This window comes from Sander vitreus, chromosome 16 (assembly GCF_031162955.1).
Source record: "Sander vitreus isolate 19-12246 chromosome 16, sanVit1, whole genome shotgun sequence".
Taxonomy (NCBI): Eukaryota; Metazoa; Chordata; class Actinopteri; order Perciformes; family Percidae; genus Sander; species Sander vitreus.
In genome coordinates, this window is record NC_135870.1 from 9,561,366 (window position 1) to 9,586,475 (window position 25,110).

At 38.6% G+C, this 25,110-nt stretch overlaps 1 protein-coding gene across 1 annotated transcript in view; it reads left to right on the top strand.

Annotated features, from left to right (window-relative positions):
- Nucleotides 1-833: 833 nt before the first annotated feature.
- Nucleotides 834-25,110, top strand: part of kcnt1a (potassium sodium-activated channel subfamily T member 1a) — a 28,852-nt gene continuing 4,575 nt past the window's right edge. The window contains exons 1-21 of the mRNA XM_078271466.1: nucleotides 834-1,000; nucleotides 4,150-4,317; nucleotides 11,421-11,500; nucleotides 11,695-11,842; nucleotides 12,245-12,292; nucleotides 12,703-12,751; nucleotides 12,968-13,027; nucleotides 13,385-13,459; nucleotides 14,180-14,263; nucleotides 14,716-14,810; nucleotides 15,719-15,899; nucleotides 15,981-16,145; nucleotides 16,330-16,466; nucleotides 19,124-19,187; nucleotides 19,381-19,489; nucleotides 20,425-20,533; nucleotides 21,545-21,694; nucleotides 23,398-23,627; nucleotides 23,759-23,960; nucleotides 24,455-24,560; nucleotides 24,698-24,870. Of these exons, the coding sequence (XP_078127592.1) occupies nucleotides 834-1,000; nucleotides 4,150-4,317; nucleotides 11,421-11,500; nucleotides 11,695-11,842; nucleotides 12,245-12,292; nucleotides 12,703-12,751; nucleotides 12,968-13,027; nucleotides 13,385-13,459; nucleotides 14,180-14,263; nucleotides 14,716-14,810; nucleotides 15,719-15,899; nucleotides 15,981-16,145; nucleotides 16,330-16,466; nucleotides 19,124-19,187; nucleotides 19,381-19,489; nucleotides 20,425-20,533; nucleotides 21,545-21,694; nucleotides 23,398-23,627; nucleotides 23,759-23,960; nucleotides 24,455-24,560; nucleotides 24,698-24,870 (2,600 nt within the window). The remainder of the gene's footprint in view (nucleotides 1,001-4,149; nucleotides 4,318-11,420; nucleotides 11,501-11,694; nucleotides 11,843-12,244; nucleotides 12,293-12,702; nucleotides 12,752-12,967; nucleotides 13,028-13,384; nucleotides 13,460-14,179; nucleotides 14,264-14,715; nucleotides 14,811-15,718; nucleotides 15,900-15,980; nucleotides 16,146-16,329; nucleotides 16,467-19,123; nucleotides 19,188-19,380; nucleotides 19,490-20,424; nucleotides 20,534-21,544; nucleotides 21,695-23,397; nucleotides 23,628-23,758; nucleotides 23,961-24,454; nucleotides 24,561-24,697; nucleotides 24,871-25,110) is intronic.

Consider the following 25,110-nt stretch of genomic DNA (forward strand, 5'->3'; position numbering starts at 1 on the left):
TGAATGCAGGACTTGTAATGGAGTGTTTGTTTATATTGTTGTATTTGTACTTTTCCTTAAATAAAGGATATGAGAACTTTGCCCACCACTCCGGTTATGTTGATTGTATGTTTAACAGGGTGTAGGCCTACAAAATAAAACAAAAACACAATATAGCCTAATTGAGTAGCAGTGTGATAAATAATAACCTTTTGAAGCTGGTAATGATATTTTTTTTCCGTTTAAGTGTTGATTCAGCTGTGTGGTAGCCTAATCGTTGTGTTTATTTACAATATTGTTGCATTCTGAATATTAGGCTGAGAAGTCTTTGTCTAAATATAATTGTTCCCGTTTAAACTTTACATTTTCATTTCAGAGAACAGAAGAGACCCGAGTACTCCAACAGATGGTGCTAATCTCTCTCTCTCTCTCTCTCTCTCTCTCTCTCTCTCTCTCTCTCTCTCTCTCTCTCCCTCATCAAGAGTTGGGTGATCATTCAACAGTTATGTCATTAGGTGTACCGCGACCTCAGGAAGGAAAGCTGTCATCACCGTTATGTTCACTGCTGCAGACCTGTCCTCTTCATCTCCCACAATATTTCCCCCTCACATCCTGTCAGCCTGATTATTATTTTTTTTGACAAATCTGCATCTCTCAGTTTGTCTGTTTAACGAGTTTATTGGCCAGTTGTCATTTTGCTCGCGTTGACAAAAAAAAATACTCTTCCATACCTCCAAGATGCACCTGGATAGGTGAGGTGTGCGTCCAGCACACAGGGAGATATCACCCGGCTTTTTGCAAGAGCGCGCCTTTCTCTCCGGGTGACCACTCTTTTTTTGGCAGATCACCCTCCGATGCAATTAACCCAGGAAGAAGACTTTGTCAAGGGGGACTCAACGCCGACCACCGCAGCTCTCCAGTCCGAGGGCAGCGCCGGATCACCGGTCAAAATGTGCAGTGAATGTTACGTGAATCAGACATTTGTGCACGATGATGGGACCGTGAACAACCACAAGCCACGGTAAGAGAGACACGCAACAACAGACAGGAGCAAGTAAGGAGGCAGACTTGAGCTATCATATGAAGAACTAATAATAAACACATTAAATAATGTTTTGATGTGTTGGGCTCTGCATCTGTGTGTCTTCTTTGGAACATTTGTGTTACTTTTCAACAAAAAACCTACATGTGTTGAAAAAATGCACAGTGAAAGTCCCAAAGAAGACAAACAGGTGTGTTGTCAAACGACACACGAGCTCAAACCGTAAAACCTCTCACGCAACATGTGTTGTTCTTTGTTCTGTATACTCAGATGCCATGAATGACCCGTGAGCTCCAGTGCGTTTTATGAGACTGGTGCCCTATAGCCATTGGGTTTTGTTTGGTTTAGTTGGATGGATGGATTTCACCAAACCACATGGGCAAATATAGCCTTCAGCTTTTATGCAGTATGTTTGACAAGCTTAAGGACTGACACTGATGGAGAGGCGGAGAGATGGAGGAAACAGAGGTTTAGGGCTTTTAGGCTTTGTATAGATTGTACAAGATTAGTTTCTTCTTCAGTGATCTGTTTGGAAGAGACTGGAAAACAGCACCTGTGTTCAACCAAGAAGAATGAACACTGAACCATTTACACTTCATTTGAATAACAAAATGCATCTGTTACATCTCCCTGTGATGAGTAACCAAGGAGCTAAGGAGGTGTAAAATCTTCCAGCAACTGAAGCTTGTAATATCTCAAATACCCATTCATGCAATGGTATTAAAAGAGTGTAAATATTAAGGTATAAATGAATCCATTCACTAAACTCTGGGCTTTCTAATTCATCTCATTCCTTCAAGCGACTGACATTAGTTCACCTTTACACACAAAGGTAACATCCCACGACTGTACTTTTCTGTGCATGTAACTCAGGCTCTCAGGCTGTGATTGAGTAAAAACTGGAAGAGGTGACTCAACATCTGCAGTCATTAAATTGTGCTCTTCTGTCCTTCAGTTGTTATGGGATATTCAGATGAATCTACGTCAGTCGAAAAGTAAAAGTACTCAATCTGCAAAAGAAATGTCCCCTGTGAGCAATACATTATTACATATTACCTTATTAGATTGTTAATACTCAAGCAGCATTTTACTGTTGCACCTAGTCGAGCTGGAGCTTGTTTTACCTACTTTATATACGGTTAGGTATTTTAGTCAAGTGCTCCTCCCAAAAGGCTTACAAGGTAAATCTGAGGTATCGGCAGATGATTAATGAGGCAAGAAGGTCTACTTCACACATTAGTATTAGTGCTTTGGATATTTTTCTAATCTTAGGGTTTTTTATGTGAAATAAGTTTAGCTCTAACTACACACTGTTTTTCTGTAAGGGTTCTGTAAGTCAAAAATGTTTGAAATTGAAATTTATTGAAATTCATTGAAAACATTTCTGGTACAGGATATAAAATCCTCTATCCCAGATTCCAGCAACACAAAACAAATATATATAGACATATATATATATATGTATATATATATATATATATATATTCACATTTTAACATCTTATTTTCATAAAACACATTCATTTCATAATTGAAAATTTCTAACAATTCATAAGTAAGTTACATAAATTACTGACAGTATTTATAATTATACATTACACCTTTTGACAGGCAAAATGCATCCAACCTATTCTTAAAAGAATGAATTGAAGGGGATCGCACAACTTCTTCTGGAAGCTTGTTTCATGATTTTACAGCACGGAGTGTGAAAAAATTGAGCTAGACTGAGCTACCATATTCAAGATGGGATCTTACCAGGGATTTGTACAGTGGCAAAAATATGTCCTTGCATACATTTGGAAAAGTTCTTTTTATTATTGCAATCATAGATGTTGCTTTTTAAACTTTTTCAGAAATATGTGAGTGGAATTCAAGTGAACCATCCACCACAACACCTACGTCCTTCTCCTCTTGAACTGGATTGAACCACTGGTTTAATCTTTAACAGTGCATTGTATTCTATAATCTAATATGTTTTTAATCTGAAAATGAACTATAGCTGCAGGATATATATATACAATGAAGTAAAATGTATAACATTCCCCCTCAAAGGAAGTGGAGTATAGCGTGGAGCTTTGCGGTTTAACTGACTAAAAGTCACGTACAGTATGCTTGTCTCAGATGCCCTCAGCTGACCTCAGCCAAACAATAGCTGTCTCCAGGGAACTTAGAACATAAATAACTTCCTGGAAATTTGGGGAATAATAATCATATCACGCAAGGCCAGGCCAAATTGACCTGGTAAGATAACCTTTGCATGCAAGGCTGCATGCAGGGCTGTGTAAGACAAAAAAGTGACCTAAATGGCTATTTTTAAAGATGTTTGTTGGACACTATAAAACTAAGTTGAAATGTTACCCAAGACTTCTTCTTCTCGAGAGTAAACCACAAATCTGCTAATCTACTCTTGAGTCTCATTATGCTAACTAACAAGTAAAAGTTTCATGAAATGGAAGTAGTACCTCAAACTTGTACTTGAGTAAATGTAATTAGTTACTTTTCTTTTTTAAGTCTAAATATCTGTCACCTTGAGCAGATTTATTATGAAAAACAAAACATTTCTACGTTTCTTTCCATGTCAGAGAAAATACTGTATCAGTCTAAAAAACAAATGTAATGCTTCTTTTAATAAAGTTGTGGACTGTAAGAAACAGAGTTAAGACTCTGTTCATAACATTCCCTAGAATGCATGTATGCTTACAGCCACAGTAACTGCATTGTATGCCTACATTGTAGAAAAGCAGTTAGTATGCATGGTGTTTTAGATGAACATATGCTGGCTGGTTTTACTTTATATTGTCTGTATTACTTCAGGATGCTGTTTGAACAGCTCATATTACAGAACAAGCAGCAAACAGACAGGTAAAGAGACTTTTCTCGACTGGGCTGAAATAATTTCAAGTTTGTGATGGTATATATTTTTTCTTTCCAATTTTCACATACTTTTCTGCATTCCTGTATCAGTCCACCATCTGCACTTCCTTTCCTTCTTCCTGTGTTCCTTGTTCCTTTTTAACATTTCCTGCCCTTCCAGCTCCCTTCTCTTTTGCACTTCTTCTCCTTTTCTCCCTTCATTTCCCTTCTGCTTCTTTACTTTTCCTTTTATACTTTTTCCTCTTTCTCCTCTAGCTCCTCTACAGCACCACTCCAGACCAACATCAACAGCAGCGGGGTTATCTTAGACATCTCCACTCTTACGATGGAGCAGCAGGAGAGTGAGGAGGTGCCTCCGCTGCCTCCCCGCTTTCGCTTCAGAGACCTACTGCTCGGGGACCAGAGCTTCCAGAATGATGACAGGTAGGCAGTAGAGTGGATGTGAAGAGAACTCACAGAAAGTACATTGAGCACTAATGTTTAACACAGTCAGAGACAGAAACATCACCTTTTTATTTATTCTATTTCTTGGTGATGTTTCAAAGTGAAAAAGTATAAAAACTGTGAGAGACATGCCAGAGTTTTACTATCACATACTGTATGGACAATACTGTAAACATTTTAAAGATGAAAGGATTAGCTGATAAATCCATTTGTCAACCAAATCTCTTTATAGTCAATTTGTCCATGTCATGTCATGGTCATCTTTCTTCATTTGAAGTAGCAAAAAAAACTTTTATTTTGACCATTGGCACAGATTATTTGATGTCATTACAGCTGTTCATGTTGCTTTCACAACAATGTGCTAATTTTTTTACAGCTAAAAATAGGTCTACTTGATTTAGCATTCAACCCCACTTGACCTACCTGTTGTTTCGGTGTTTGTACCCACTTGCTTTAAAGTTACATCAGAGTCATTGTGCATGGAGTGTTTACCTTGTCTACCCCCTGCAGTCTTAACATACCCAACAACATACACAAGTAAAATTTGAAGTGCTCTCTAACCCTGTTATATGGTGTAAGTGATGTGTGTGCTTTGGAGTTTATCAGCCTGGAAAGAGAAAATGAAACCAGAAATATGAGAGATTTTGGGGTGCTGTCCATGGTGCTGAAAAAGAGGAAGTTTCTAAATCACTGTGGTTTTTGAGAAGTAGGGTAGGTGTGTGTGTGTGTGTGTGTGTGTGTGTGTGTGTGTGTGTGTGTGTGTGTGTGTGTGTGTGTGTGTGTGTTTGATACATTCCCCCAAGAATGTGTTTGAAACTTGAAAAAGTCTGCCTCAAAACATGTTATTGTGACCTAATTCACAATACGAATTTTACACAAGATCTCACCATCAGTCCCTTTGTTACCTACCTTTCCTAATCCATACTGTCTCCTCTTTTACCCTCAGTTCTGTACTCTGTGGCAGCATGCAAGCTCAATAGACAAGATCAGCAGCAGTTTACTGTTTTTCTGAGATCGGCTTCATTTGTTTTCGTCCTTCAAAACATTCAAAACTGTGCTACAGCAAGGATTGAGATAGAATCTGCCTCTAAAGTCTAAAACAAAGAGAATTTAAAAAAAACACAACTTGTGTGCCCCTTTTTTTCTGTTATTGCACTGGTTTTAAGGATTGCATCTTTTTAACAATCTCAATCAGTTAGTTATACGCTCATATTTGCGTTCCCTCAAGATATTTATTCAGTATGTAAGCTTGGTTTCTGCCAGATGGACGTCAGGAGAGTGATAATCAAATGTAATTTTAGAAGTGATTACAGCAGCAGCAAAAATTTAAGAGCGCAATGCTGTTTGTAATATTTGACACAGCTATTTGACGAGTAAAAAATAACAAGCTCTGCCAATGCTTTCAGTCAAATTTGACCTTTCCCCAGCTGTCCTTGCAACAACCACTGTTTTCTCCTCGATAAAGCTGTCTACATTTTTCAGCTGCTATTAAGACAGTTATTATCATTTTTCTGCTCTCTCCCTGCAAATGCACTTGTCCTCTGTTAGCGGTAGATAGTGTTGTTGGAGGTGACTGATGTCCAGTGGTCAGCGTCCAAGCTCGTGTCCGTCTGTGAGCTCCCAAATGCCACTGGTCACATCTTTCCAGATATCATCCATCACTCAAATGTTCCTTTCTCAAAGGCAGGCATGCATGAGATAAAAATACAAAAGCAATAAATTACTACTTCATTACTTCTTCGGACTCTTCAAATTAAGAGAAGACAAAAAGGTGGGAGGGATGGGAGGGACGCAGAAGAGAGAAAGAGGGAGACAGAAAGAGAACAGAGCCTCTTACATTGTTCTCTTATATTTGTCTGCATTTTCTTAAAACAAAAAGGAAAAAGCATCTTTCTGTTACTGTCGTCTGTCAGTTATGATGCTGAAAGCTTCATATCAGCGAAACAGAGAGCAGAGAGATCCACCCTCATGTTGCTTTCTTTTGACAGAAGAGCAAAACACAAAAACAGAAAGACTGACAGTGCTTGACTTTGGGCTTTGTAGGCTATACGTCATGAAGGCTTCAGATGACATATTTGAAACACTTCTAAGTCGCTATAATAAACTCTGACATCCTGCAATTGAAGATGTCTGATGGCATCTGTAAAAAAAAAAAAAAAAATTAAATTAAAAGACAAATCAGTGTTTATCTGCAGCGGAACCATCGGAATATGCATCCATTATGTCACAGTGAATGTTTACAGCTTCATCAGGAGCTGCAGTGCTCCTAGAGAGGACCATGCTGCAACAGCATCACTTAGGGTTATTCCTGTCATACTGTAGCAACGTTGCTGTGGCAACAGGCCCGAGCAAGAGAGACAGAAAGAGAGAGATTGTATACATATACAAATATTCAAATAAGCACTTCAGTCCTCACAATAAATCACTAATCGAACACATAGCCTTCTTTGTCTATAAATCATTTTTATTGTATGCTTTATAGCTTTTTGTTGTTATTGGCGAGTTTGGATTTTTTTGTCCAAAAATTATTTATCTTCCGACAGACACAGTTAGTGTGTTGTTTTACAGCTGCTGGGCTGGGAGGCGTGTTGGTCGATAAGCTAAATACTGTAGGAATTAAGACTGCACGACGCACACGTGTCCCGCACGATGGATCCGAGGCTCATCATCCCAACCTGGGTCAATCCGTCCGTGGGCACTTGGAGGTCGGACCCCTTTGGTAGTGATGCCGGGCAGAGGTAGGGCCACATGGAGTCTATACGTGCGCATGATGTCCTAATGTCAGTGGATTGGTGCTGGATGCTCTGAATGGGAAGCGAGGGTACCACATTGTGAGAAGGTTATTGTTATTATTTTTCCTTTTTTTTTTGTAGCTGTGACAAATTGCAATTATGCATAAAGGCTACATTTGCAGATGGACAACAGAGTAAGAAACAACGTGTGCTCGCTCTGACCAATTTGATGAGCGCGCCCAAAAATTGCTGATATCCACAGAAATGCCTGCGTTGTTATTCATTTAGAGTTACCTGAAAGTCAGTTATTTATCATATTCATGGACGCAACGGCTTTAATGTAAAGTAACGGTTGTCATTATTGATTCACCTTTTAATCTAATGGTTCTTAAAGTGTCAGAAAATGCCCTATTTCCAAGTTGACTTATTAATGTGACTTGTTTTGAGCGACCAACATTTCAAAACCCAAACATCTGCAATGTCATAGAGCACTAAGAAAATCAGCAAATATTCAAACCTGAGAAGCCACAACCAGTGACTTTTTGAAGAAAAAAGCATAACAAATGACAAATGACTCGATAACTTTTCTGTCCTTCGATTAATTGACCGTTTAATCGTTTCAGCTCTAATATAAAGCATTTGATATTATATCCGGAACTAACGATTATTTTCATTATCAATTAATCAGCTAATTAGTTTTTTTCTCAATGTAGCCTATATCAATTGATAGTTTGGTTAAGCTATGAGATGTCAGAAAATGCTGAAAATGTTGATTACAATATCTTGAATGCCAGGTGATGCCTTTCTAAGACCAACAGTCACAAACCAAAAGATATTCACTTTAATACCACAACATATTTATATTTTAGAAGCCAAAAACAGTGAATTTTCAGCATTTTTGCTTAGAAAATTTAATTAAAAATGAACCATGTTAAAGTAGTTGCTAAATAATACTTCTGTCAATTGACTCATCAATTACTCGCTAATGTTTGACATTAGGGCTGCAACTAACAATTATCCTATTATTTGTTTTGTCCGACCAACAAAACCCAAATATATTCACTATCACATTCAACAAAGAGAAGCAGCAAATCCTCACAATTGAGAAGCTGCAATGATGTAATGTTAGGTCAGTTCTGCATGGAACAAAGGATATAAATTATTAATCGATTACTTTTCTGTTGATCTACTAATTGATTGATCGAATACTTTCAGCTCTATTTGATATGGTGACAAAAATATTTTCACAATCATAGTCAAACTCTGGTTTTATTGGAACTTTTTGTATTCAGAGCAACAGGTCTCTCTCAGGTTGATGAACTCCTCGAAGTAAGTTGATTTAATAAAAGCCTGTTCCAGAGCTGCAAGATTATTGCAGTTGCAGAACTTTTTACAGAATTAGTTGTGTTAAAAGATCTAATTATTCCCACAGTAGCGCATGAAACTCGATGTGACACCGCTGTATGAGTAATGTCAGACCTCCTTCTGCTAGTAATTGTGTGCTCAACAGGAGCTGATTAAGGGTTATTACTTGCACCATTGTGTGTGTGTGTGTGTGTGTGTGTGTGTGTGTGTGTGTGTGTGTGTGTGTGTGTGTGTGTGTGTGTGTGTGTGTGTGTGTGTGTGTGAAGGTGGGTGGGTGGGTAGGTGAAGGGGTGAGACATAGAGACAAAGAGCAATCTGTAGGACCCTTACAGCCACCTCTTAGTTGAAGTGCCTTTACCTCCGCCGGAGCCCATCTCTGCCGGGCTGCTGGCCAGATGTGACAGCTGTTTTCAGATCTCATCGCAGAGGATTTCTTTCGGTGTTTCTTTGTTTCATCTCTGTAAGGGTTTCACCACTCTTTGATGTAGCTTTATCATCGTGCAGACCTGAAATAGCTGTTGCAGTGCACACCGAAAGGATGCCTGTGCACCCAACAACCCAAACTGCCTTTTCCTTCCCACTGTGAACCTTTCAGCCACATGCTGAAACTTGGGATTACTGCAGCAAAAGCAGGCTTGTAGCCTCACAAGCTTTCAACCTTCCTCAAATTCTTCTAATCTCTCTTGTCATTTTTACCTGTCCGCACTCTCTTCTGCAGGAGGTACTGTGAAGACTATAATAGTGTAAAGATTGTCTGTGTGTTGCCAAGCTACCTACTGTATGAGTCTCTGTGACTGACTCTACCCCTTCTGTGCCAACATGTCTACTATTGTTTCAAAATTAATCTATTTTTTTTTTCAAATTGAAAGAGGAAATATTTCTTCACCACAAGGAAGTTACTCCTGTTACTCCTAAAACCTATGTTTTGTGTTTTGCTGTATCCATACCAAGCAAATCAACATATATTGTAACTTGAATGAAAACCTTGTTTTACTTTTCTTCTTTATTCCAACAGGAAATTTTGTTTTCACTTGTTTCAGTTTATTCTGAAATTACATGGAAGCAAAAAGCCCTAAATAAGATTACATTTTTCAATTTATGTTTTGTCTGTAAGTACTCACATTTGCATAAATATTGATGAAGTATTGACGGATTGAAGGTCACAGTTGCCTGGAGTAAAGGAGGATAATGTTACTCAGAATTCAAATAAAAAAAATAAAAAATGTCAAATAAATTATATGTTATTACTTAGGATAGTCAGACTATGAATACATGTTAAAAATGTATAAAGGGAAATTAAAGAAGAAATTGAATATTGAAATGACAAATAGAAAAACTAAAATGCTCAAATTACAAGCTTAAATGCAAATGCTGAGATTTAAATTTGCAATTGAAAAAGGAAAATTAAAACATAACATTGGAAAGAAAAATATTAAATATTAAGACATAAATACTACACATACTTCACTATGAGGCGTGTGTCACAACTTGGTTTAGGCTTGCACCCAAATGCAGAAAGGCGAGGAGGGAGCAGCAGTTTGTATGAATAATTTTATGAAACACAAAGAGAACTTATACTAAAACATAATCCAAACACAGGAAAAGCCCAGAAGTACAGAGAAATCCAGGAACACAAAAATACAGCTAGCACAGGCAGCGCTCTCTCAACAAAGGAATGACAACGAATGACAACAAACCAACAACAGACACAGAAAAAAAACTCAGACTAAATGCACAAGGTAACGAGGGTGGCAATGAGGGACAGGTGACATGAGGGCTGAGGGACAGGTGGAACACATCAGGGCGGGCAGACAATCACAAAGGCAGGAAAAGACAAGGCAGGAAGTAAAACAAGAGATGACACAGGAGAAACAGAATGACTACAAAGTAAAACAGGAAACTGAAGCATGAAACATACACAAGGAAGAAACTAGGAAAACCACACAGAGAACACAGAAAGAACATGGGTAAAACATAACCAAGAGCAAATAAGGGAAACATGAACACAGGGAATGAATGACAACATAAAACAGGAAACTAAATGACATGACAGTGGGAACAATTCAACAAGGACTGATAACACAAAGACAGGTTGACAAGGGTGAGAGAAGCAGGTAAGGACTACGGAGACACATGAGGTAAACAAAGAACTCAAAAACTGTCACATGGTCAAATGTCCAAAGTAGAAGGCTGCATTGGGATTGGGTCCTGCCGGGTCCCACGGGACCCAACGCAAATCTTGCGGGAGCGGGCGGTTTTAACTTTGCTGTGGGCGGCTAAAAAAAACACTGCGGGATCGGGATGTAGCCTGGAACTCCCCCACACCAGCAGAAACCATAGATATACATATATACTGACTGAGTATATACTGTATAGCCCATCTATCAGCAGACACCAGCGTGTCTGAGCCTCCCAGGACGGGGGGGGGGGGGCGGGAGTGTAACACACATGTTGCGGGTGCGGGCGGTAATGGTCAGAAATTTGCCGGGAGCGGAATGAAGAAAACAGTCCCGCGCAGGGCTCTAGTCCAAAGTGGCCTAGAGCAAGACCGTGATAGCGTGGTCTCGAGATTGGATAAGTTGCTATTTCAAAAATCAATTTGTCATTTCAATGTTTACTTTTCTTTATCATTTAATGATGGCCTAACTATTCTGCGTACAAAAATAATAAAACAAAATTATGTATGTACCATTTTATCTTTTAATTTGAATTCTGGGTGAAATTATCCTCCATACTGTAACAGCTACTCTTTGTCTCCTTTGCTTTGCACTGCATGTCCTACAGTATCTAGTAATTGGTAACAAAATCAGAGACAGATAATTACCAAACTCTCCTCGGGCAGCTGATTAGAAAAACAACATTATGAATATTCATGCTGTGTAAAATATCATACTTGAAAAATGGCTTTGAAAAACATCTGCAAGGCTCTTTCTGTTTGTGTTGGTGATTCTGTGTGACAGTTTTTCTCCTTCTCCTCCCTGTTAGAGTGCAGGTGGAGTTTTATGTGAATGAAAACACCTTCAAGGAACGTCTGAAGCTCTTCTTCATCAAAAACCAAAGATCAAGTAAGTGGATGGTGCAACTCATCTTCTCACGTTCCTTAAGTGGCTGTTGCATAATTGAAAGGGTCCATTAAAGGTCAACACAATAAAAGCAATACTGACAAATGTGTGCCTAACACATACAGATGTTGCTTATGAGTCATAAGCTGTTTGTAGTGAGTATCTGTTTTGAAAATGGATCCCTCTCTTGCCTTTAGGCCTTCGGATTCGTGTGTTTAACTTCTCCCTGAAGCTGCTCACCTGCCTGCTGTACACCATCCGAGTGGTGACCGATAACCCAGGTCAGGGTGCCAGTGCCAGTCACAGCGCAGGACAGCAGAACGCTCCCAGTGGCAACAACAAATGGTTTGTCCATTGTCAACATAAGCACTAATATACAGTCCAAATTATTAAAAGAGAGATAAAACATTAAAACAATGGCAATAAAATGCCCACCAAGTGCAAAGAGATGATTTAAACAAATACAGCTGTTTTAAGTGCTCCAAGCAACCAAACATGTTTAAATAAAAGTATGTTTTTGACTGCCCTAACAATAAGCATTTCAGTTTTATTTATTTGTGGTTAACATAAAAACGTGAGAAGAGAAGAGATTCAGTTTTTAGTTTCAGACAGGTGAGGATGAAGATTAAACAGACTAATAGATATACAATCTAATAAAAGATACCGCCTAAAGTGTTTCAGTACAAATAACTTCACTGCCTACATTCATTAACTTTTCATTCTTTTTTCTTTGTTACTATTCTGCAGTGTCGACTGCCAGTGGAACGGATCCGTGCAGGACAGAGAAATTAACTGGTAAGCAGCAGAAGGTGTGATTTCTCTTAATAGGGTGAAATAAGTAGAACATTATTATGTAGCCTCGGTTGGGAGCAACGTTCTGTGTGTGCTCATTCAGCTCTTTGTGTGGTATCGTACCTCATGTCCTGCAGTCACTTAAACTTAACCTGGCATGAGATCAATGTTGGACATGTTGATTGGAAAGATTGTCACATGTATTATCTCTTACTCGATTAATACCCATCTAAACATATAATATAATAACAAGATAACAATATAATACAATAACAAGATCAGATATAACTGAGAGGTCAAGTCTTATTTTTATTGTATTTATCTCTTACTGATACTGCAATGCATTTCTTGACTGATGTAGAGGTTATTTATTGTTGACTCTTAACACAAGAGTTGTGTGCACTGTCCGACAGGGATTTGATCTTCTGGGTGGATAGAAAGGTTCCTGTCTGGGCCATTCAAGTGAGTCACAACAAAATATGTACAAATAAAAATAAGAATTAATTTGAACAAACACAGCCTTTATAAACTGAAGTATATGAATTGAGGTGATCGAATATTTGACCGGTTGAACGGTTCTTGCCAACACTGTGGATTTCATCTCCTCTCAGAGGATTATTTCTGAAATGGTCTTTCTGTTCGAACTTGTGTTGATATTCCCTGTTTTGGTTTGTGCAGGTGATTGTGGCCATCATTAGTTTCCTGGAGACTATGTTACTAATGTATCTGAGCTACAAGGTAAGACACACACACACACACACACACACACACACACACACACACACACACACACACACACACACACACACACACACGCACACACAAAATAAATACACAAACACCTTATGCACGTCAGCAATACAATCTTCACGATTAGTCACTTACAGTCTGTGAGATTGACAATCCATAAGTGGCGTAATTAGCCAGTCATTTGTCATGGCTACATTAAGGAGAGAAGGTAATTACTGGATCTGGTTGAGGTGAAGGATTAAGTGGTCATGAAAAGTGACTGACTACAATTAAGAGCTGCATCTCTGCAGTGACTCACTACTGACTCTATTGTGTTAAAAAGTCTGTTTTTTTTTTTAATTTTAGGGCAACATCTGGGAGCAGATATTCCAGGTGTCCTTTCTTCTGGAGATGATCAACACAGTTCCTTTCATCATTACGGTAAAACCTTTACCATGGCAACACTGAAATACTCAGAGAAAACACAAATACGCAATTACAAATGAATCCTAGTTCAGCACCACGGACAGCGCCATGGGTTTGCCAATACACAGCACAGCACAGCAGTTAGGCTACTGATATTTCAGTGCATTGGTCGGGGCCATAGATTCTAATTTGCACCAATCTCAGTCAGAAAAAGGAATAATGAATTAGGCAGACTAGACTAACATATTCAACTAAATAACCCCTCTGCCATGCACTCTCTCTGCTACTAGAGGATGGGGGGGTGGCAGGTTAGCAAGGGGCATGCATTTTGGTCATTTTGCTAACAAAGGGGATGGCATCATCCCTCATCCCCCTCAAATAGCATACTGAGCAACCTACTGAGTATGTTAGTATGCGATTATAAATAAAGCCTTATCTTGTTTTCATATTCGTACAGTGTTAGGCTTCGAGAATAGCAGCTAAAAAAGTATTTTAAGTCAGACTAATCACACAGACACAGTAAATGGATTGAAACTGCAGGCTGCACCACAGTCATTCGGGGTGTTAAAATATTAGATAATAAGAGAAGATTGTTATGTTTCACAGGTGAAGCATTTAAGCCACAATGCATACAGCATTTCCCATTGGTGTGCAGTTTTTAATTGATTGTTGAATGTTGAAATGAAACTGAAATGTTATCCATTAGTGAGTTGTAATGTTTCACTTTATCCTCAGATCTTCTGGCCCTCAATAAGAAACATCTTCATTCCCGTGTTTCTCAACTGCTGGCTGGCTAAGTGTGCTTTGGAGAACATGATCGTATGTAAAAAAGCATTAACTTAATTGTTTCTGTTAATGACTTGTTTTTAATCAACATTTTAATGACTTTGTTAATGCAAGACACTTCATGCTCACAGTTGCACGGCGGCTGCTATTGACAACAACACAAATCCTTCTGCTGTTTTAGTTCTGCTGATTGTGTGCATCCTGAGAGCTTCCTCTGAGGGGTTATTTGCAGTCCTCTTTGCATTTATCATGCTGTTCTGTATTTTATGCTGCTCAGCTGTATTGCTGCAACAGGAAGCATTTTAAGAGCAGAACCATAATGTCAACTCTATTTGCAATAATGATGTGAGAGATTCTTGACAGAACTGACGTCAATGATCAAAGAAAACATTTGGTATATGCAAGTGTATATCTTTCTTTCATATGAGTAGAGTTGAGTTTTTAGCTCCAAATGTTAAAGTGGGCTGTTGTTCTTGCATGGGTAGAATGATGTCCACAGAGCAATCCAGAGGACCAACTCAGCCATGTTCAACCAGGTCCTCATTCTGATCTGCACCTTGCTCTGCCTAGTCTTCACTGGGTGAGGCTGCTTCTTCAAGGATTTTTTAAAGATATTTGAGTGTGAATTAAACCTTTCTATGTGTGTATTCGAATGAACATGACCGGATACCAAAAAATACAATTTGCTTCCAATTGTTTCCAAATGCTAAGCTAGTGTACACTTAAGACGTACTCTTTGCTCTATCTGTAAAGTGTCCTGAGATAATTCCTGTTATGATTTGACCCTATAAATAAAATTGAATTGAATTGAATTAAGACTTGTGTTTAGTTCACTGGACGTAAAAAAAAAAAAAAGCTGAACATTTTTCAACAGGCACAGAGACAATTTAAGTTTAAAAGAAAGGTCTCTTTAAAGGAAGATTTTCGGGAAATCAATGATAAACTCAACACAACATATTGATCTTATATTGATATAACAACCTCAGAACTTTGTCTCTATTTTGTTTCCTACAATTAGTACCAAATTACATAATTTAGTTCTTTCCAGGAAACCTAAAATAAATTATTAGTAAATAAAGGAACCTGTAAGTACAAACCAAAAACAGGAAAATGGAGTTGAGAATAAAATAAACTAGTAAAAGATAGAAATAAAAGTTATTGAATTATGTTTTAATATGTTTTATCAAGTTGATTGTAGGTAAAGCAAGTCAAATCACGTCCATTTTATTCATAAAGCCAAAAATCAGAAACAAAAAATAGAAAGCCTTTTTATTTTTTACTAACTAATCAGAAGTTATATAAAATATAAAGCTTTTCATTTCTTTTTGCAATGCATTTTAATTACGTAAATAACTGTATTACATGTTGAGATATTCCCTTATACCTTTGACTTATTAGATAGCCTATTACTGCTTTATGTGAAGAGTACATTCATAAATGCTGGCATTGTGTTTGTATAAATGGTTTTATCTAACCTGTTCTGCACAGCACATGTGGAATCCAGCACCTGGAGCGAGCAGGCAAAAATCTCTCCCTCTTTAATTCCTTCTACTTCTGCATCGTCACCTTCTCCACCGTGGGCTTTGGAGACGTCACCCCCCGCATATGGCCCTCCCAGCTACTGGTGGTTATCATGATCTGTGTGGCTCTGGTGGTGCTGCCTCTGCAGGTAGGACAAAGCTGAAATAATCTTGGGTAACCTCTGAATGTTCCATTGGGAGTTTTACTCAGTTTACTTGTTGTGTGTCAGTTTGAGGAGCTGATGTACCTGTGGATGGAGAGACAGAAGTCTGGAGGGAATTACAGCCGCCACAGAGCGCAGACGGAGAAACACGTAGTGCTGTGTGTCAGCACACTAAAGATAGACCTGCTCATGGATTTTCTCAATGAATTCTATGCCCATCCTAGACTGCAGGTACCATATACAAGTACATATATAGGTTGTGATAAAAGTCTGCATTGTGTGTTTTTAGTGATATTTAAAGGGAAAATAACTCTTGTGATTCAGCTAAGACATTAACTGTTGTGACATTAATGTCTACATGGTTCTTCATGCATTCCACAGTGGTTAACAAAGTAGTTCTTGTGCAATCTTAAAGGATTACTATGTAGTGATCCTGTGTCCAAGTGAAATGGACCTCCAGGTACGGAGAGTGCTCCAGATCCCTCTGTGGTCTCAAAGGGTCATCTATCTGCAAGGATCTGTTCTCAAAGACCAGGACCTGCTAAGAGCCAAGTAAGTGGCACTTAAACTTTGGTCTGTCTGTCTTTCGGTCGGTCCACCACTTTGGTTCAGACTAAAATATCTTGACGACTATTAGTTAGATTACCATGACATTTAGGGTCCGCAGAGGATGAGGCCTACAGATAAAAGGTTACACTTATCCAGTTAAATATATCTCAACATCTGCTAGATCAATTATCACATTTTTTATAGACATTTATTGTTTCCAGAAGATGTATAATTTTTTTGTTAATCCATGGTCTTTTTTATTTAAGTTTCCAATAAGCTCTAAGTAACATAAATTTCGTAAATTCTGGATGTAACTGATATGAGACCCAACAAAATACAAATATAAATGCATATCTATGCACATACATATGAATACACATGCATGCACACATACAGATACAAGAACACAAGAAAATTATGAATAAAAAAAACTAATAAAAGAAAAAAAGAGGCAAATAAGATAATGCTTTTCTAACCTCATAAAATACAATACATCCTGAATCCAGCAAGTGTGAGGGGGGGTCTGATATCTTGCAATAAGATCTCATTTGTATCTGGGTAGACCTGTTGCCTCAGGGAGCACCCCAGAGAGGGCAGTGATTGATGATGTATGGATTTGGGAACCACCTCGACAAGTAATTCAAAAACAGACATCCAATACAGAGTTATAGAAGGCCAGGCTCAGAACATAATGGTAAAGGTCAGCCGGGCCCTGACGGCATCGGTTACATGAAGGGTCAACTTCTGAATATATTTTCGATAGTCTTGTTTTGGCTAGTTCACCCTGTCTACTAGTTTGCATTGAATCATTGAAGCTCAAAGCACCAATATGCCTAGTCTCACACAGCCGGCTACTGTGGCTGTCTTGTTGCTGAAGTCTAGCTTATTATGCTCACTATGCTTATATGATTAAACTAATCTGTCTAATTGCAATAATTGCTAAAATTAAAGGTGAAACAAATTATCAGATATATCAACAGAGATATCAAATTTTGATATCTCCGTTACCAATAGGCCTACTGGAGGGATGATAGATCTTAGTGATTGGCCTGAACAGTGTCTGCATCATTTATGGGCAAGAGGATCAGGAGTGAGATGTTTACTTAAGTGCATTATCGATTGATATTCCTGATGCTTCAGGAAAATAAAGACTACCTCATGGATTCCTTTGATCGTCAATCTGTCTTTGGATCATGCACCTGCATGAGCTGCACAGCTTTGTCTCTGAACAAAGTGTCGAACTTTTTATATTTTGCATTTTAGACTGGTTTAAATAATTGTGGCAAACTGTCTGTTATTCTTCTGTTTTACTTTAATTTGTATTGTGTTTTAGTAATTCATAAACCCGCGTGTCATTATTACTATATCAATTCTTGTTTTATTCATTATTTATATGATCATTTTCTTCTGTTTGTATGTCTTTAAAGCACTTTGTATCTTGTTTTTAAGGGGTTATATAAATATAAAAGTTATTACTATTATTATCAGTAGGATATGAATCCCTATTGTCCTTCCATTCTTTAATGTTGCCCAAATGTTCTCTCAGTCCTTTCTCAGGAAATAGGCTTGTCAGAGCTATTGTGTTTCATACTGAGTATGGAGTTGTATTCCTATCTTTATGCACGAGCGCGTTCTCTTAATTTGAGAGCATTTGACAACAGTGTCATTAATTTTTCAAGCTCTACCAATTTCTTTTGAGACTCAGCTCTTAAATGGATCACTTCCTCTGAGGAAAGGAAACATGATCTGTCACATTCTTCTGGTAATTTTGAGTCGTGAAAGTGTTGTGAAAGAGGCTATGTGGAACATGTTAACACTGATGGAAGGATTGAAAAAACTACTGTTAATCTGTACATCAAGTCAAGTTTATTTCTGTAGCATTAATCACATGCAGATCCCAAAGTACTTTACAGAGATAGAGCCAAGCTTCGAGAGTAAATCCACCTGATTTTACACAAACGGGTCAGTTTACTTGTCATATAGTTACAGTTAATATCTTATGTGGCTCTGCAGGAACTTTCTCCAGTGTAAGATAATGTCATGATGTCATTCTGATGTCATCAGAAACCCTAATCACTAACTTGGGATGTATCAGGAACTAAAAGTCAGGATATCTCAATTTCAACATTCATTTTCTTTCTCTTTTGAGTCCCCCAAATTTATGGAATTGCAATACTTAAACAACAAATATAAAACTTGCCAAAAACACATAATAGTCCCCGTGCAACAGTTGTACCATAATGTATGGAATACCAAAGTATTACTTCGATGAAATGGGTTTTATAACTTCAACTGTAAACATTTGGTAGGGTTGTGATAGAGCAATTAGAAGTAGAGGACTGGGTGTGTGTCTCGCTTACATCCTGCATCTGGCAACATTTCAAATTCGCCTACACTGCATTCTGCACTCTCCTGGCTGTGTTAATCATATGCAAAAACAGCACGCCACATTTACAGCACATTTACAGCGCAGAGCATTTCAGGTTGTGTGTTTGTCTATACAGTATGCAGGCAACGTTAAGTTGAGTATTAAATCAAAGGATGTTGCTGTTGTCTCTTCTGACTGATCAAGGGTCATTGGCTGACTCTTTTGTGGCAGGGTTTCCCGCTGTTTCGTATTTGAGTAATCTATTATTTGTCATAATGTCTCGCTGCTGCAGAATGGATGACGCAGAGGCTTGTTTCATTCTAAGCAGTCGTAACGAAATGGATCGCATGGCTGCGGTAAGAAGAGCAACAATTAATTAAACTCTCTGCCATAACTCTTTACCAATTATGATTTGTCATTCAGTTGTTTACAAAAACTCAAGTAATTCATGCTGGCAGTCACAAAGACAATTATCAATTAATTAAAGAAGATTACTTTGAAAAAGCTAGAGTGAAAATGAATGATCTCTGACTGTTTTTATTCCATCAGGACCATCAAACCATCCTGAGAGCCTGGGCAGTGAAGGACTTTGCTCCAAATTGCCCCCTTTATGTCCAAATACTTAAACCTGAAAATAAGTTCCATGTAAAATTTGCAGGTGAGAATTTCCAAACTGTCAGGGAAACGCTTTTGCTTTCTGGCCGAGAGTTATAAGCCTAATGCTGGATTAGATGACTACTTGTACTGTATGTGAAATGGATCACTTGTAGTAATAAACTCACAAAGAATTATCACCAAATCTGCAATTCACCTCAGCTCTACAGTCTTGAAGCGTCTTTCAGTTTTTTTTATTTTGGCCTTCCAGCCCACTACTTTTCTATTTTGAATCACTATCAGCTCTCTCGTAGCATCATTTTCGGTTGACTGACAAAGTTAGTGACTAGCAAACATATAGTGGAGACCCAAATATTTCCATCAGGAGTTGGTGGAGACAAAAACATAGTTGGACTTACATCATCAGGCAGCCAGATATAAAACTTCAAATGAATGCTAATATTGCTACGTATTTGCTGGATATATAAATTGTTAACTGTCCATCAAGTCCGCCATATGAACTTAAAAGGCGATAATATATCAATGTATGTGTTTACAGCTTGATCCACTGCCCTCAAATGGTCAAAGAAATGACAAAATATGAGGCTAAAGCTGGAAGTCGATTAGCTTAGCTTAGCATAAAGACTGGAAACAGGAGATAACAGCTAACCTTGAACGCTCACTAATTTATATATCTATATGATATATATCTTATTTGTTTAATCCGTTTGAAGGACAGACATGTTTTAACGACACGTGTTTGACGGGGAGTTAGTTGCTGTAACTCTCTTAAGATGAGATCAACTGTTTTATTGATCTCGCACTCTAGCTAGCTTCATAACTAACGGACAGATAAGAGAGAGGTATTGATCCCTTCATCTAACTCTTGCCAGAAAGCAAAATGTCGAACTATTCCTGTAAAATTTGTTGTCCACTTATAAAGCACCATTCCTATGTAACAGATGGTAATATAACTTTTACTGCCTGGATCCTTTTCAGATCATGTTGTGTGTGAGGAGGAGTTCAAATATGCCATGTTGGCTCTCAACTGTGTGTGTCCTGCCACCTCCACCTTGGTCACGCTCCTTGTACACACCTCCCGCGGACGGTCAGTCATCTTGCATAACCAGGGTCTTCTCAGGCTTTTTGATTTCTCATAACTGTGATTCTAAAGTTCAAATTTCTGTACATGTTCATATCAGCTGATGTATATGGATGTGTCAATGGAACTGGCACAAAGAGGTGATAAGGCCAAGCAAAGACAAAAGTCCTAGTTCATTGACGTTCAAAACGGCAGGAAGTAAAGAGTTCATTTAAGCAAAAAACGAGAACAGGCTCCTAAATGGATTCTTATACGAAGTGTTCTTTGTAAAACAGTTTGAAAAGCTATGCGGGGGCAAATGATTTTTCACAGCATGCAAGCGGATCTTTTCAAGGCTGATGCCAAGGGCTCAGGGAAACAGCAAAAAAGGGGAACCAGCGGCCTATAGCACTTACTGTGTTCCTAACGTCAACAATTTTGAAAGTGAAACTATGTGTATTTTTATTAGACAAAGGCGAACAGGTTTCGAGACTGTAAGCATCAACTGTGCATTATAGTTATCTGACTGTTCATGAGGGAGTATGTTTATGCAAGTGTGTGTTTGCATTGCATGTGTGCGTCCTTGAGTAAATTAGATGAATGTAGAGACATGCAGCCCAACAAGGAGGTTCAGTGGGAAATACGTTTAAACGGGACCAGGAGATATTAATATTAATGATCATGTTGTTTTGTCTTTACATTGAGTTACAGTATAGAAGCCACTGAGTCATCTTTTATAAGTCATCTTATGTAAATATTAATCAAGTATGTAAACTGCTACCTCAGGTTTATTCTGAGCATCAGAATGCTTGAGCAATTACCATAATTACCAGAAGTCATTACCATGGGCATATTAGAGACAGCCGAGTGGCTGACACATGGCTCAAGCTGTCTGCTTTCATCAGAGAACCCAGGAGACTCAGAGTGAGGGCAGGAGACCCACATCCCTCCAGACCCTCTCCTGGTCTGGAGGGATGTGGGTATAAGATGTATTGATTTGTCTGTATGTTTGATTGTATTTTCCCTGAATGAATGCAGAGAAGGACAACAATCTCCGGAGCACTGGCAGAGGATGTACGGATGTTGCTCTGGCAACGAGGTCTACCACATCCGAGTGTGTGACAGCAAGTTCTTTGGAGAGTATAACGGCAAAAGCTTTACATACGCCTCCTTTCATGCTCACAAGAAGTGAGTTGACATGTAAACTAAAGCATCTTCTTTAGATACTGACCAGTTGAAAATATACCAAGACGTGTACAGTGGTTGATCGTTTGTTTGACCTGGTATCATCTTGTATAATCAAGTACAGCAGCAGTGCACTACTATTCTTTTGTTTCATCCTTGTTTAATATTAATTTCACACAGGTAAATAAATACAATGATAAAAAAGATCCAATAATCTAACTTCCTGATTATACTGTAGGTGTTATTTATCCAGCTAAAAAGTGATGTCAAATAATGTTGTGCATTACAAAAAAATTTTTTAGCTCACTGCTCCAGAAGTTGAATACAATTCTTGAATGTCAAGACAACACTGGTGTTGTTTGAATAAATTGTTTGGCATTTCACACTTATTCCCTTTCTTCATATTTTGCCATCACACAGGGAACCAGCTAACGTTAGCTTGGTTCTGTCTGAAGGTTACAATATGTGCCTACGAGCACCTTTAAAGCTCACTAATAAACATGTTGCATCTCAAGTTTAAAACGACAGGTTGTGGTTTTATACTACAACTATTTCGAGGCGCTTGTACACTGTTATCCCGAATTAGTTGACTTTACTAGAAACTTGCATGGAAACCTGTTGCCTTAAACCATCTAAGTTTTTTTTTTAAGTTGTATTAACACAGAGCAGTAAGTTGATGCAATAGACTAATCAAGGTTACATTAGCAGATTTTACTAAAAATCATTAGTAAACATACTTTTTTTGTTTGTTTTTCATGTTGTCAAAAATAAGCATGTTAAGTTAAAGCTTTAGTGCGGAACTTTTTTATATTAACGAACGTCCGTTACATTCAAGCCGTTGCCAAATGAGTTGATACAAAGCTAATTAAGACTATCAGCTCCACAAAACTCTCTCTATATTTCTCAGTATGGCTATGTTCATAAACTGGTGTCGTCCAGCAACTTTCGCGCACAGAAAATCGAGTGAAGATAATTACCTCTTCTGAAGAGTCCATCTTTTTTTCTTAATCCTACATGTCCTCCTTGGTTACTAGCAACTGCGTCATTACTTCCTCATGGGGGACACATAAACTATGCACTATAGCTTTTAACACACAAAGATACGTAAACATTTGACTACTTATCAATATTTAAGAAATGATTCGGGTCTCATGGTGCAACAATAAATGTAGATAAACATGAACACTAAATCAACCAAACAAAACTAAAACCCAGTTAACATAAATGCACATACGAAACAATAACAGAACATTATTCAAACACGCTTTAACTAGGACAGAAACCGTTCACATATATTTTTTTTCCATGAGCCTTTGCAATGCTTTAGCGCAGAACCATTCAAATGACCCTGCCCCTCCCAGTTATCTCTGCTTAATAAAATCTCTGCACTGCATACTTAAGCTGATAATTACAAACAACTAATGTGATTTAGTAATGAATATGGTTTTTTAACAAAACATGAACTAATAAGAAGTGACCACTAAAAAGTTGAATTACAACTAAATCTGGGATTATAGTGTAGGTAGTGGACAGAGCCAGGCTAGCTGTCCCACTGTTTCCAGTCTTTATGCTAAGATAACTTGAGCGAGGCGTATGTCCCAAAATGTCGAAGTACTATAATGTTTTGTGTTTTAAATGTAATGACAGGATTATGTTGTCAGATATTTACCTCAAGTATATGCTAACAGCAGGTATGTGACGTGCAGGTACGGCGTGTGTCTTATCGGTATAAAGAGGGAAGACAACAAGAGCATCCTGCTGAACCCTGGCCCGCGCCACATCATGGCTGCCACAGACACCTGCTACTACATCAACATCACTAAGGAGGAGAACTCAGCCTTCATCTTCAACCAGGAGGAGAAGAAGGGCCGCCCTGCCGGAGGACGCTATGACGGACCCTCGCAGCTTCCTGTGCACAGCATCATCGCTAGCATGGGTGAGAGAGTGTGAAAAAACTGCCATTGTTGATGAAAGAGGTCTGAAAGTAATTGATGATGAATTTGGATTGATTGTGGATACGCTGGTTCCTTATGTTTGATGTAAAGCGCCAGTGAATATCATTTACAGGCACTGTTGCCATGGATCTTCAGAATACAAGTCCACCGAGACTGGTCCCACCTGCGCTAAATGGAACAGAGGGCCGCCGGCCGAGCATCGCTCCAGTTCAGGAGATCGCAGACTCCTGCTCAATTCTGCCATGTGACCTCCTCAGTGACCAATCAGAAGATGACTCCGTCTTCACAGATGAAAAAGGCCATTCATCTACTGAGTAATGTTTCTGTTTCTCTGTATAAATAGCTAACCACAAAGAGGCAGAGCAAATGACAAAATAACACACAGAACTGACTTAAATAGTACTCATGTAGAAGTTATTGTATCAGGGAACTGTGCACCCCCCCCCCAATGCTGTTGCATTTCTCGTTGAGCCTAAAATACTTTAAACTACAGCCCTTTAATATATGCTAAACCTGCAAAATGCAAATTAAGCAAACAATCATACATATTAAAATTGAGCTTATAGTATCTTTACTATTATGCAACCTCCCAGAATGTCTGTCCAAAACAGACCAACATATTAATCTTACCTGTTCTCATTCTGTGAATAGTTTACTTTGCATGCTTGTTGAACCTGAGTGCACTGATGGCTCATTTCCAAGGTACCATGAATGAATGAATGAATACAATTACAACAAGACAACCTGACAAATTGCACAGTTTGTTTCTATGAAATGTGTCATTCTTGCTTTTTGGATTTGCTGGCAGGTACGTGAAAGGTTATCCCCCTAACTCTCCGTACATTGGGAGCTCGCCTACCTTGTGCCATCTGTTGGCTGAAAAAGCCCCGTTTTGCTGCCTACGACTTGACCAGGTGGGCAGTCGCTGTTCCAACTTAGTCACTCAGTTACTTACTGCCTCCATCATTCCTTCCATTCCTTCCTCTCTCTGTCCTTCACATCATAAAAGCCAACCTACAGTAAAATACCTGTTTTTTTTCTCCTTATGCAGGGTTGCAGGCACAACAGCTTTGAGGATGCTAAGGCTTATGGTTTTAAAAACAAGCTCATCATTGTGTCTGCTGAGACTGCAGGGAACGGTCTTTATAACTTCATAGTGCCTCTCAGAGCTTATTACAGACCGAGGAAAGAACTCAACCCCATCGTCTTGCTGCTTGATAACTCGTGAGTCTTTCAACCCTTACTCTGTCAATCACCATTTAACGCTGGGAAACATTATGCATGCTAAAAGCCAATGTCAGCCGAACGCTAAGGACAAGGCTGTGGAGGTGGTGTCAGTACTGATGTTCGGTTACTGCTGCTGCTCACAGTGACAGTGTGTTTTGAGCGACAAAGAAAATAAAAAAACTGCTCCACTCTGTAGCTCCAGACAGTTACCATAGCAACTTGCTTTGCCTTGAACTT